Below are 14,528 nucleotides of genomic sequence, written 5' to 3' on the forward strand. Positions count from 1 at the left end.
TTTCGCGAAGAGAAAAAAAAATCAACATGCAACAAAATACACAAAAAAAATCAGCACTCAACAAGTTCCACAAACATAAATCAGACAGTCAAGTTCCATGAACAAAATTGGCTTCAAGAGATGAAAAAAATCAATGTTCAAGTTTCACGAAGAGAAAAAGCAACATGCAAAGAGTTTCATGAAGAAAAAACCATCATGCAACAAATTCTATGAACAACAATCAGCATGTAACAAGTTCCTTGAACAAAATAAGTTTCACGAGGAGAAAAATTAATGTACAAGTTTGCGAAGACAAAAAAAGCAACATGCAACAAGTTTCACGAACCAAAATAAAATCAGCACGCAACAAGTTCCAAAATCAGAAAAATATGAATGCAGTATGTTCCATGGACAAAATTAGTTCTAGGAGGAGAAAAAAATCAATGTACATGTTTGACGAAGAAAAAAAAATCAACATGCAACAAGTTTCACGAAAAAAAACAACATGCAACAAGTTCCATAAACTAAAAAAACAATCAGCAGTCAACAAATTCCATTAACAAAATCAGTTTCACGAGGTGAAAAATCAATGTACAAGTTTTGCGAAGAGAAAAAAAATCAGACTACAAGAAGTTTCACAAACAAAAAAATCATCACTCAACAAGTTCCACGAACATAAATCAGCATGCAACAAGTTCCATGACCAAAACCAGTTTTCTCAATGAGAAAAATCATTGTAGATGTTTCACGAAGAGAAAAATCAACATTTTCAACAAAAGCAATAAGTTCCATGAATAAAATTAGTTTCACTATGTGGGAAAAAAATCAATGTACATGTTTCACGAAGAGAAAAATAAACATACAACTAATTTCACGAATAAAAAATCAGCACTCAACAAGTTCCACGAACAAAAATCAGTACGTAACAAGTTCCATGAACAAAATCGGCTTCGCGAGGAGAGAAACAAAATCAATGTAAAAGTTTCACGACGAGAAAACAAAAACATGCAAGAAATTTCACGTAGAGAAAATCAGCAGGCAACAAGTTCCAGAAACAAAAACCAGCACTCAAAATGTTTCATGATTAAAATTAGTTTCATGAAAAAAAAAATCAATGTACAAGTTTCACGAAGAGAAAAAACATCATTCAACAAGTTTCACGAGCAAAACATTAGCACGCTACAAGTAAGTTTCACAAAGAGAAGAATCAACATGCAAGAAGTTTCACGAAGAGAAAATCAGCACATAACAAGTTCCTTGAACAAAATCAGTTTCACGAGCTGAAAAATCAGTGTAGAAGTTTTGCGATGAGAAAAAAAAAACAACATGCAACCAATGTACAATTTTCACGACGAGAAAAACAACATGCAACAAGTTTTACGAAAAAAACTTTAGTAATCTACAAGTAAATCAACATGCAATAAGTTTCACGAACAAAAAAATAGGTCGGCTCCAGGTATCCAAGTTGCACGCTCTATTTTTATTTATTTTTTTCGTGAATCTTGTTGCATGTTGTTTTTTTCTCGTCGTGAAAATTGTACATTGATTTTTTCCTCGTGAAAGTGATTTTGATCATGGAACATGTTGAGTGCTGATTTTTTTTTCTGGAACTTGCTGCCTGCTGAATTTTTTTTTATGAAAATTGCTTCGTGTTGTTTTTCCTCTTCGTGGAACTTTTACATTGATTTTGTTTCTCCTCGCGAAGTCGATTTTGTTCATGAATCTTGTTGTGTGCTGATTTATGGTCGTGGAACTTGTTGAGTGCTGATTTTTTGTCCGTGAAACTTGTTGAGTGTTGATTTTTTGTTCGTGAAACTTGCTGCATGTTGATTTTTTTTTCTCTTCGCGAAACTTTTACACTGATTTTTCTCCTCGTGAAACTGATTTTGTTCATGGAACTTGTTGCGTTCTGATTTTTGATCATGGAACTTGTTGCATAATGGTATTTTGTTGTTAAAACTTGTACATTGATTTTTTCCTCGTGAAACTGATTTTGTTAATGAACTTGTTGCGTGCCGTATTTTTGTTTGTTTGTGGAACTTGTTGCATGCTATTTTTTTATTCTTGAAACTTGTTGCATGTTGATTTATTCTGTGTGTGAAACATGTACGTTGATTTTTTTTTCTCCTCCTAAAACTAATTTTGTTCATGGAACATACTGCATGCATATTTTTCTGATCTTGGAACTTGTTGCGTGCTGATTTTTTTTTGTTCGTGAAACTTGTATATTTTATTTTCTCCTCGTGAAACTGATTTTGTTCAAGGAACTTGTTACGTGCTGATTGTTGTTCATGGAACTTGTTGCATGATGGTTTTTTGTTCGTGAAACTTGTTGTATGTTGATTTTTCTCTTTGTGAAACTTGCACTTTGATTTTTTTTTCTTCTCTTGAAGCCAATTCTGTTTATAGAACATTGATCGAGCTGATTTATCTTTCTGGAACATGTTGAGCGTTGATTTTTCTTCGTAAAACTTGTTGCATGATGATTTTTTTCTCTTCGCAAAACTTAAAATATGATTTTTTCCCTTTAAACTGATTTTGTTCGTGGAACTTTTTGCGTGTTGATTTTTTATTCCTGAAACTTCTTACATATTTATTTTTTCTCTTCTTGAAACAAGTAAATCGATTTTTTTCTCCACCTAGTGAAACTAATTTTGTTCATGGAACTTATTGCATGCATATTTCTTTGTTCGTGATCCATGTTAAATGTTTATTTTTCTCTTCGTGAAACTTCTACAATGATGTTCCTCATTGATAAAACTGGTTTTGATCATGGAACTTGTTGAATGCTGATTTATGTTCGTGGAACTTGTTGAGTGATGATTTTTTGTTCGTGAAACGTGTTGCATTGTGATTTTGTTTATCCTCTTCTTGAAACTTGTATATTGATTTTTCTCTTCGTGAAACTGATTTTGTTAATGGAAGTTGTTGCAAGCTGATTGTTTTTTTTTCGTGGAACTTGTTGTATGCTGTTTTTTTATACGTGAAACTTGTTGCAGGTTGATTTGATTTTTTCCTCGTGGAACTGATTTTGTTAAAGAGCTTGTTGGGTCCTGTATGCTTGTTTGTTTGTGGAACTTATTGCATGCAATTTTTTATTCGTGGAACTTGTTGCATATTGATTTTTTCTATTTCTGAAACATGTACATTGATTTTTTTTTCTCCTCCTGAAACTAATTTTGTTCATGGAGCATACTACATGCATATTTTTATCTTGCAACTTGCTGCATGCTGATTGTTTTTTTTGTTCGTGAAACTTGTTGCATGATGATTTTTTTTTCTTATCGCGAAACTTCTACATTGATTTTTCTCCTCGTGAAACTGATTTTGTTCAAGGAATTTGTTGCGTGCTGATTTTCTCTTCGTGAAACTTCTTGCATGTTGATTTTTCTCTTCGTGAAACTTACTTGTAGGGTGCTAATGTTTTGCTCGCGAAACTTCTTGCATGTTGTTTTTTCTCGTCGTGAAACTTGTATATTGATATTTTTTTTCTCGTGAAACTGATTTTAATCATGGAACATTTTGAGTGCTGATTTTTGTGTCTGGAACTTGTTGCCTGCTGATTTTCTCTTCATGAAACTTCCTGTATGTTGTTTTTCCTCTTCGTGGAACTATTACATTGATTTTGTTTGTCTCCTTACGAAGCCAATTTTGTTCATGGAACTTGTTCCGTAATAATTTATGCTCGTGGAACTTCTTGAGTGCTGATTTTTTATTCGTTAAATTAGTTATATGTTTATTTTTCTCTTCGTGAAACATGTACATTGATTTTTTTCCACATAGTGAAACTAATTTTGTTCATGGAGCTTATTGATTTTGTTGAAAATGTTGATTTTTCTCTTCGTGAAACATCTACAATGATTTTTCTCATTGAGAAAACTGGTTTTGTTCATGGAACTTGTTGTAATGGCTTTGTACATGAAACTTGTTGCATGCTGATTTATGTTTGTGGAACTTGTTGAGTGATGATTTTTTGTTTGTGAAACTTGTTGCAGTCTGATTTTTTTTTGTCTTCGCGGAACTTGTTCATTGATTTTTCACCTCTTGAAACTGATTTTGTTAATGGAATTTGTTGCGTGCTGATTGTTTTTTAGTTCGTGGAACTTTTTGCATGCTGTTTTTTATTCGTAAAACTTGTTGTATGTTGATTTTTTCTCTTCGTGAAACATGTACATTGATTTTTGTTTCTCCTCTTAAAACTAAATTTGTCAATGGAACATACCGCATGCATATTTTTCTGATTTTGGAACTTGTTGCGCGCTGATTTTTTTTTTCGTGAAACTTGTTGCATGTTGATTTTTCTCTTCGTGAACTTGAACATTGATTTTTTTTTCTTCTCTTGAAGCCAATTTTGTTTATGGAACTTGACCGTGCTGATTTTTGTTTGTGGAACTTGTTGAGTGCTGATTTTTCTTCGTGAAACTTGTTGCATGCTGATTTTTTTTTTCTCTTCGCAAAACTTAAACTATGATTTTTCCCCTTTAAACTGATTTTATTCGTGGAACTTTTTGCGTGTTGATTTTTTATTCCTGAAACTTCTTACATATTTATTTTTTCTCTTCTTGAAACAAGTACATTGATTTTTTCTCCACCTAGTGAAACTAATTTTGTTCATGGAACTTATTGCATGCATATTTCTTCGTTCGTGATCCATGTTAAATGTTTATTTTTCTCTTCGTGAAACTTCTACAATGATGTTCCTCATTGAGAAAACTGGTTTTGATCATAGAACTTGTTGAATGCTGATTTATGTTCGTGGAACTTGTTGAGTGCTGATTTTTTGTTCATGAAACGTGTTGCATTGTGATTTTGTTTATCCTCTTCTTGAAACTTGTAAATTGATTTTTCTCTTCGTGAAACTGATTTTGTTAATGGAAGTTGTTGCATGCTGATTGTTTTTTTTTTCGTGGAACTTGTTGTATGCTGTTTTTTTATACGTGAAACTTGTTGCAGTTTGATTTGATTTTTTCCTCGTGGAACTGATTTTGTTAAAGAGCTTATTGGGTCCTGTATGCTTGTTTGTTTGTGGAACGTATTGCATGCAATTTTTTATTCGTGGAACTTGTTGCATGTTGATTTTTTCTATTTCTGAAACATGTACATTGATTTTTTTTCTCCTCCTGAAACTAATTTTGTTCATGGAGCATACTACATGCATATTTTTATCTTGCAACTTGCTGCGTGCTGATTGTTTTTTTTGTTCGTGAAACTTGTTGCATGTTGATTTTTTTTTTCTAATCGCGAAACTTCTACATTGACTTTTCTCCTCGTGAAACTTATTTTGTTCAAAGAACTTGATGCGTGCTGTTTTTCCCTTCGTGAAACTTCTTGCATGATGTTTTTTCTCGTCGTGATACTTACTTGTAGCGTGCTAATGTTTTGCTCGTGAAACTTCTTGCATGTTGATTTTTCTCTTCGTGAAACATGTACATTGATTTTTTTTCTCGTGAAACTGATGTTAATCATAGAACATTTTGAGTGCTGATTTTTGTTTCTGAAACTTGTTGCCTGCTGATTTTCTCTTCATGAAACTTCCTGTATGTTGTTTTTCCTCTTCGTGGAACTATTACATTGATTTTCTTTTTCTCATCGAGAAGCCGATTTTGTTCAAGGAACTTGTTCCGTACTGATTTATGTTCGTGGAACTTGTTGAGTGCTGATTTTTTATTCGTGAAACTAGTTGTATGTTTATTTTTCATCTTCGTGAAACATGAACATTGATTTTTTTTTTCACAGAGTGAAACTAATTTTGTTCATGGAACTTATTGATTTTGTTGAAAATGTTGATTTTTCTCTTCGTGAAACATCTACAATGAGTTTTCTCATTGAGAAAATTGGTTTTGTTCATGGAACTTGTTGCATGCTGATATATGTTCGTAGAAGTTGCTGAGTGTTGATTTTCTGTTTGTGAATCTTGATGTAGCCTGATTTTTTTTTGTCTTCGCGAAACTTGTACATTGATTTTTGACCTCTTGAAACTGATTTTGTTAATGGAATTTGTTGCGTGCTGATTGTTTTTTAGTTCGTGGAACTTTTTGCATGCTGTTTTTTATTCGTAAAACTTGTTGTATGTTGATTTTTTCTCTTCGTGAAACATGTACATTGATTTTTGTTTCTCCTCCTAAAACTAAATTTGTCAACGGAACATACCGCATGCATATTTTTCTGATTTTGGAACTTGTTGCGCGCTGATTTTTTTTTCGTGAAACTTGTTGCATGTTGCTTTTTTTCTCTTCGCGAAAACTGTAAACAGATTTTTCTCCTCGTGAAACTGATTTTGTTCAAGGAACTTGTTACGTGCTGATTTTGTTCATGGAACTTGTTGCATGATGGTTTTTTCTTCATGAAACTAGTTATATGTTCATTTTTCTCTTCGTGAAACTTGCACATTGATCTTTTTTTCTTCTCTAGAAGCAAATTTTGTTCATGGAACTTGATCGTGCTGATTTATGTTTGTGGAACTTGCTGAGTGCTGATTCTTCTTCGTGAAACTTGTTACAGGCTAATATTCTTTCTCTTGGAGAAACTTAAAAAATTATTTTTCTCACCGTTAAACACATTTTAGTCGTGGAACTTGTTGCGAGCTGATTTTTTATTCCTGAAACTTGTTGCATGTTTTTTTTTTTTCTTCGTGAAACAAGTACATTGATTTTTTTTTCCGCCTAGTGAAACTAATTTTGATCATGGAACTTATTACATGCATATTTCTTTGTTCGTGATCCACGTTAAATGTTGATTTTTCTCTTTGTGAAACTTTTACAATGATTTTCCTCATTGAGAAAACTGGTTTTGTTCATTGAACTTGTTGAACGCCAATTTATGTTCGTGGAACTTGTCGATTTTTTTTTTTTCGTTAAACGTGTTGCAGTGTGATTTTGTTTATCCTCTTCTCGAAACTTGTACATTGATTTTTCTCTTTTCTGAAAATGATGTTGTTAATGCAAGTTGTTACGTGCTGATTGTTTTTTTGTTCGTGGAATTTGTAGCATGCTGTTTTTTTCGTGAAGCTTGTTGCAGGTGGATTTTTTCTCTTAGTGAAACATGTACATTGATTTTTTTCACATACTGCATGCATATTTTTTTTTTCGTGGAACTTGTTGTGTGCGGACTGTTTTTTTTCTTCGTGAAACTTGTTGCATATTGATTTTTTTTTTCTCTTCGCCAAACTCGTACACTGATTTTTCTCCTCGTGAAGCTAATTTTTTTCAAAGAACAAAAAAAGCTGAAAAAAATACCATGTAAAAAAAAATTTGGTGAGAGGGGGAGGATGACTTGAGGGGGTTGAGGGAAGGAGGGGTGTAGGGATAGGGTTGAGGGATAGTGGTAGGACCTGGGGCCAAAGCATCAGAAGAAATAGTCTGTCCAGTATGCATCTCAAATCATCGTGGTATGCATATTCTCCCGAAGATGCCTAAAAATGCTCCGAAACAGATCACTTTTAACAACTATCAAAAATCCAATTCATAAATTGAATGCGCTTGAACTTGTCCCAGTTCAATGGAATGAACTTGTTACGATATTGTGACGCTTAACATCAGTTGGGCAATAACCCTGAAACAATACATTGGATGTATTTCTAAAATCATAATAAGTTCAATGGCTTGTTGGTTCAGTCGATTAGCGTTTCGTTCTTTTACCTTAGAATATCACGGGTCTCACGTTCAATTCCTACATCAAAAACAAATTTCATAAGAATCAATGGGAAGATACTTAGAATGTAAAAAATCGTATCGTTTGAAAAGAAAACATGTCATTATTAGAGTACAATAAAATGACATCAATAAAAAAACTATTAAAATAAAATTCCATATATCCATACAATAAAACATCCATACAAAAAAAACATTAAATAAAACACCTACCTTACTGCCCCGTTGGAATGCAAGGGGAAGGCCTCGTTGGAATGATGATTGAAAATACTTACATCCACAAACATAAAACATCCATACAAAAAAACGTTAAATAAAACATCAACCATATGACAATACGTACCTTTCTTTTACCTTAGATTGATACAGTAATGTCCCACCTGCCCTCTCTGATAGATTGTTACCCTAATGTCCTACCTGCCTTCTCTCTTAGATTGACACAGTAATTTCCCACCTGCCCTCTCTCTTTAATTGATACAGTAATGTCCCACCTGCCCTCTCTCTTTATTTGACACAGTAATGTCCTACCTGCCCTCTTCCTTTAATTGATAAAGTAATATCTCACCTGCCCTCTTCCTTTAATTGATACAGTAATGTCCCACCTGCCCGCTCTCTTAGATTGACACAGTAATGTCCCACCTGCCCGCTCTCTTAGATTGACACAGTAATGTCCCACCTGCCCGCTCTCTTTAATTGCCACATAACTACTGGTGATTTCGAAAAAAGCCTGAAACCTTTCAAAAAGGGGGTCAGATCAAAATGAAAAGTATACCATTGGAATCAGCATGGTCGAAAACATTGTACAGGTAAATTACAGACGCCCTCCTCGAACAACAAGGAAAATCACTTTTTTGGACGTATTGTTATTGGGCGTATTGGTGTCGCCGGTATCTTAGACAGATTTTCAGTAGCTCATAGAAAAGATATTGCTCATATTTACGTCCTTCCTATAAATTCCACCATCAGCAAGTTCCAAATGGCTGTAAAAACGGCACTTATGGTACCAACAAATGACGTAATTTTTTCAAAATCCTCTGGGGGGGGGGTCAAAGCTGGAGGCAATTTTCCCAAACAAAGTGGAAATGACAGAGAAAACTGAAAAACGAGCCATATAGTAATGAAAAAGGTAAAGATATACTAAAAGAACTGACCTGTTTCAGTGGATACTTGAATTATATAGGCTTATCTTAGTTTTGACAACATTTTTGGAGAAACTACATATCATGGTTACAGCGGCAACTGCAATTCTGTAAAGAGCGAACCACAGCCCATAGTAACCAAAAGTTAAAAACAGCGTTTAGAAAAAAGCCACCTAGTAAAAAAAACTGTGATCTGACACTGATTGAGGAATGATGACTATTATTTCGGTTTGTCTTAAAACTATAAGTTAATTGTGAAAAGAAATTTATTGTGGTTTCGACAAAAAAGCGATGAGCCGATTTGGTTTGAAGTTACCAAAAGTTAAAAAACAAGTTTTGAAAAAAAAACTCTCTGGTGAAAAAAGAAAAATCTATCTGACACTGACTCAGGAATGGTAACTATTATTTCGGTTCGTCCTAAAAGTATAAGTTTATTGCGAAAAGAAATTTATGGTAATTTCGAAAAAAGCCTGAAACCCCTCGGAAATGGCGTTAGATCAAAATGAAAAATGTACCATTGGAATGAGTATGGTCAAAAACCTTTTACATGGAAATTACAGTCCCCCTTCTTGAGCAAAAAAGAAAATCGCTGGTTTGCATCCGTAGCACTGATCTATCTCTCGTTTTTTATTCTTTCCTTTTTTTCTAGCAGGGCTAGGGGGTGGCTAGAGCATCATAGAGAGATGTGTAATAGCTCATTCGAAAGAGAATTACATTTGCAAGTGCCTTTTTTAAGTGACCAAAGAGATTGGAGGGCAACTAGCCCTCCCCCTCCCCACAGGCCCTCCCCCCCCCGAAGCCATCCAATCAAAATTTTGATATAGTCATTTTGTTCAACATAGTTCAAAGGTCCAATATCTATTGTTTTAGTGATTCTTCATTGCTACTAAATTATTTTTTTTTAAACAAAAGAAATCTATTTCGATATTAAAGCAAAGAATTACAGATCTATATCTCGTTTTTTTTAGATTACGATTAATTTTCAGATTATCCACTATTTTTGCAAATATTTTGCACTTATTTTTAAAAGTATATCCCTGGAAGGCTCATTTTTAACCTATTACTCATATCTACGTACTTTTTATCAATTTTACCGTCCAAAGGTACTATATAGCACTAAAAACGGCACTTTTGGACCACTTCTTAATTGGAAGAGTTTGGAAGCATAAAACTGTACCATTGCAATAATTATGGTCCAAAGCCCTTAACTGGAGGTTTATTATACCCCTCACCTATATTCCCCCTCCAGACTCTCTTAGTAAGTTTCATAAATCGCCAACTCACCTTAAAAGTAAAAAATTGTTCCGAAAAAAGATCATTTAAAACTAAAAACTTTTTAATTGAAAATCTAGCAAAAATTAAGCTTGAATGATCAATAGTTTTGAATTGAACCTTTAAACTTCACTCTGCGATGAAGCCTGTGTGCTAGTTCTATCGGTGGTAATTGAGGAGAAAGGACGTTCTTGTCCCCTTAGTTTTTGCTCCTGCCTAGATTTAGAAAAACACCTTTTTTGGTAATTTCATTGGAAAAGATACTTTTTTCGTTTAAAAAAATGGGGGAAACAACCGAAAGTGCACTTTATGGGAGTGTACTATCAAGTCAAATTTATGAAAAGTGATTAGGTATAAATATAAGCTTTTAAACGAGCCATTAAACAGCTCTCTTTTGTTACAGAAGCCTACTAGTTTCTACTAGTCAGTAGGTGATTTATAAAGCCCTGTCTTCGTCATGGCTTTTTCAGGCGAAGTCGGCCGAGTAAAAACAGCTTTTTGCTCTTCGAAAAACAAACGTTCCTGAGAATGAATTATTTTATTCAGTGATTAAACCTGTACAAAGTATTTCACCATTTAGTCTACAAAATACAGCATAAGATAACAAAGGATGAAAAATACAAGCAAAATACCAAACACAAAAAAAAAAAAAAAAAAAAAAAAAAAAAAGTTCTTGAGTTCAACGGATGATGAACTTCATGTTATATAATGAAAGTTTTTCCAAGCTGTCAAGGTTGTTTGCAGTATTTTCTAGATGTGTCTTATCTTCCCTAGATCGGTGATAGTTAGAAACTATATTAAAAATGAGTTTTCAACTGAAACTAAGGAGTGCCATTAAAACCTAAGACGAACATACATTATTCCGTATAATTAAAAAGATCATGTCAGCGTTGTTTCTACATTCAATTTTAATCAAAACGAGCAAACATTAATTTTAAAAAAACTAAGTTTTTCCGAGGGAAGTATAGAGTGTAGTTGAAACTTAAAACGAACAAAAATTATTATTTATCAGCCTATCTAACACATAGCAATAAAACTAGCACAAATAAACCAACTAATTATATTTTCCTATGTTTCTAGGATTATAGAAAACTAGCGCTTTACTCAAAACACAAAAGTCAAGTATAAAAAACAGGAATATTGATTTAGGAGTCAACAGTGAGCATGTAGCCTGACCACAATAAACTAATCTTTAAAGTTTTTTATAGCAATGAGCCAGTTGTTACATCAGTAACTATCAATATACAAAATTATATTAGATTTATTCATCAGGTTGCCGTACGGTCTGGCGAGTATTAATAAAAATAAGGAGCAATTTACATTCTTAAATTGTAAGAAATATGCTTAAGTATTACTTGAAATGAAGATGGAATAAGATATAATATGTACTCTGGAAATCTGGTTATTCCTCTCTATATAACAGTGAATTTTCAGCTATGATACAAATTCTAAAGCTAGTCCTATCAAGATGGTTTTACTTCGAACTTGTCAACAAACTAATCATGACTTGTCCTTTTCAGAACCAAAACCAGAGCCAGTCATTGAACTGAGCCATTGTGCAGAAGTGATACCATATTTAAAAAAAAAAGTAAAATAAAGCAACCATCCCAAAATACTTTATTTTTTATTCTGTAAAAAGTGTCTTTAATTGGTTTGCATTTACTGTACCAAAACTCCTATATTATTTTGTGTTCTCAGTGGGCTAAAGCGCTAGTTTTCTATAATCCTAGAAACATAGGGAAACAAAACTAGTTGGTTTATTTGTACTAGTTTTATTGATATATTTACACCATACAGTAGCAAAGAAATAAATCTGTAATTTTGCTTGGTCTCAATGACTTCTCAGTTACAATTTTTTTTTTTTTTTTTTACAGAATTTAATACTAGGCCTATGCTGAAAAATATTGATACCATAGTCAGGGACAAATTGATGAGAGTAAACGCTCGTTTTTCAAAACTTTACGAACCTAGAAAAAAAATTGTGAACTGGTTTATTCGAGAACTTGTTAGAGATAAGTAGTGTATTGACAGCAAAACCTTTATTTTTTTCTGTTTTCAGTTTCACCTTTGCTCTTAACTTCCATCAGAAGAAAATCGTTTTTCCTCTAATTTTTAAATTAGTTTTATCCTCTTTTCAGGTCTGTTTTAATATACAAAATCAGAACACAAAAAAATTGATTTTACTTAGAAAAATTTCAGCTGCAAAAAAAAGGTTCTAAAATTTGTATTGTTGAAATAGTCTCGTTGAAGACTAGTTTTGTTTTTTTTTAATTTTGTTTACAACTAAACTCGGTTTGCTGTTTACTGGGCTGCAGATACTGGTTGACCTATGAAAGTATATATTCCAATTAATCTACAAACCTCACCCAAGGTTTTCAAATACAGACGATTTAGTGGAGAATGATTCTTTACATCCTTCTCTCCAACCCCCCACCCCCTAAAGAGGGTTACTGTTGACTTTATACAATAAAATCTTTTTATGCTAAAAATATTCGAGGGTAAAAGTTATTACAAAGAACTACTGTTCCCTTAGCCCCTGCCCTGTGTGATAGGAATGGACCTTGACATTAAAGAAAACACTAAGAAAGAGAAACAAGAAATAACTACTGATTCGAGTAATAAATATGCTTACAGTAAATGCGGGTCAAGTGTGTGATTCTTTAAGCTTAGGCAGAGCCAATCCGGCTATAAATGAGTGCCTGAAGAAACCAGATGAAGGTAAGCAGAAAGGCTCTGCGAGACTAGAGAATGGCCGGCCCCTAACCCCCCAACGTCCTTCCTGGCTGAGGAGCCCTGAATCGGAGATCAGCACCGCCGGTTTGAACTTTAAGGGTCTAGTGCCTTCATACTTTATTTATGCAGTAAATGTTATATAATTCTCTATTGCATCTCAAAGGGAGTAGGGCATCCTCCCCTAAAATATGATAATTTCGGTTCATTTAAGGTATTAATTTTTTTAAGTGATCAAGAAATAAGAAAAACTGTAGTTTTTTCGATAGCTTTGCTAAATTTTCCTTTAGTTGTAATTTGTAAGTCAATAGTATAAACTTCCACTTCATCCCTGATAAAATTACGATGCAACAATTAAACAATAACAATAACAAGCCTCTCGACCCAATGTGCCTTCACACAAAAACTTACTCTTGTTGGCTTGATGTAATTGGTAATGTGGGAAAACAATAGCAAATAAACTAAGCGATTCATAATCAATTTTAACTAACAGTTTCATTCTTTAAGGATGGGTGTCAAAAGTTAACTGCTGGGTTTTCACCCAAGTATAATTTCATCGGTAAGATTTTGATTGCCATCTAATTCTTCCTTTGGAGACTTCTCCAGTTTATCAAACAACGCCAATTTTCAAAATTAAAACCACTCCAATTCATAAATTCATTATTTGCCCCCTGCCATGCATTGCACTCCTGGTCGAAGGCATCGAATCAGGAGATCGGTACCTTTGCAACGCAGACAATTGGTCAGCATGGGAAAACACATTGATAATTCACAAATCCATTTACAATACAAATTAAGTGTTTCAAATCAGTATTAACCTCAAAACTTATTTGCTTTAAAACTTATTTTTACTTGCAGGGAAGCCGAGCTCCATTTCTTCAGCCTGGTGGAGATAACATGATTGAAGCCCTCATTGAAGCTGGTATACAATACGACATGTCATTTCCAACAAGAAACTACATTGACCCTCCACTGTGGCCATATACCTTGGACTATAGAACAACCCAAGATTGTGCTGTTCCTCCTTGCCCTGTGGAGTCACATCCAGGATTTTGGATTTTACCTATGGTGAACCTCCAAGCCTTGGAAAATGAGGAATTCTGCGCAATGGCAGACTCATGTCCTATGTATGTCGAATCTATTATTTATTATATCACTAAAGAAATTTGAGAAGACATATCAGTGGAGACATAGAGTCCCAACCACTTGTAGATAAAAACAAGTCTCCCGAGGGCCTTGCCTCCACTTCACTGAGTAAGTGAAGGAACGCTGAAAGTATTGGAGTTCCACTGCAGAGTTCCAGTACTCTTTTCAGTGATTATTTTTAAAGATTTCTTTTCTGGAAAAATAATTAAAAGCCATACTAAAACATTCCAAAATCAAGTAATAAGATAATCCAAACGAACAAAATTACTATCAATTAATAAATGAAACCCCAGCCCTATATAAACCCAATATAAAAAGTGAATAATCACATAAATAATAAAAATAAAGTGTGCTCGCATGGATGAATAACTAAATCCTAAAGTAATAGAAAATGCAAACGAATAATGACATCATACATTTAGACAGATACTTTCTTCTACTTCACTAAAAAATAACACAAAAGTATTGTATAAGAACTAAACAACCGCATAAAAGAAATAAGTTCTGCGGGTGACTGTCTATTCTAGCCACCTTTTAACTTAAAGTTAACAACAACACAAAAAACTAATTTACTATTTCCTACAAATCCAAAAAGGAAATAAAAAAGGTAATT

At 33.5% G+C, this 14,528-nt stretch overlaps 1 protein-coding gene across 1 annotated transcript in view; it reads left to right on the forward strand.

Annotated features, from left to right (window-relative positions):
• Positions 1 to 14,528, forward strand: part of LOC148952035 (chitin deacetylase 8-like) — a 199,642-nt gene that overhangs the window by 115,390 nt on the left and 69,724 nt on the right. Inside the window, exon 4 of the mRNA XM_089089492.1 lies at positions 13,628 to 13,896. Within this exon, the coding sequence (XP_088945618.1) occupies positions 13,628 to 13,896 (269 nt within the window). The remainder of the gene's footprint in view (positions 1 to 13,627; positions 13,897 to 14,528) is intronic.

The sequence above is a fragment of the Artemia sp. Qi Xiang Cuo genome, chromosome 5 (genome assembly GCF_049724085.1).
Source record: "Artemia sp. Qi Xiang Cuo chromosome 5, ASM4972408v1, whole genome shotgun sequence".
NCBI classification, from domain to species: Eukaryota; Metazoa; Arthropoda; class Branchiopoda; order Anostraca; family Artemiidae; genus Artemia; species Artemia sp. Qi Xiang Cuo.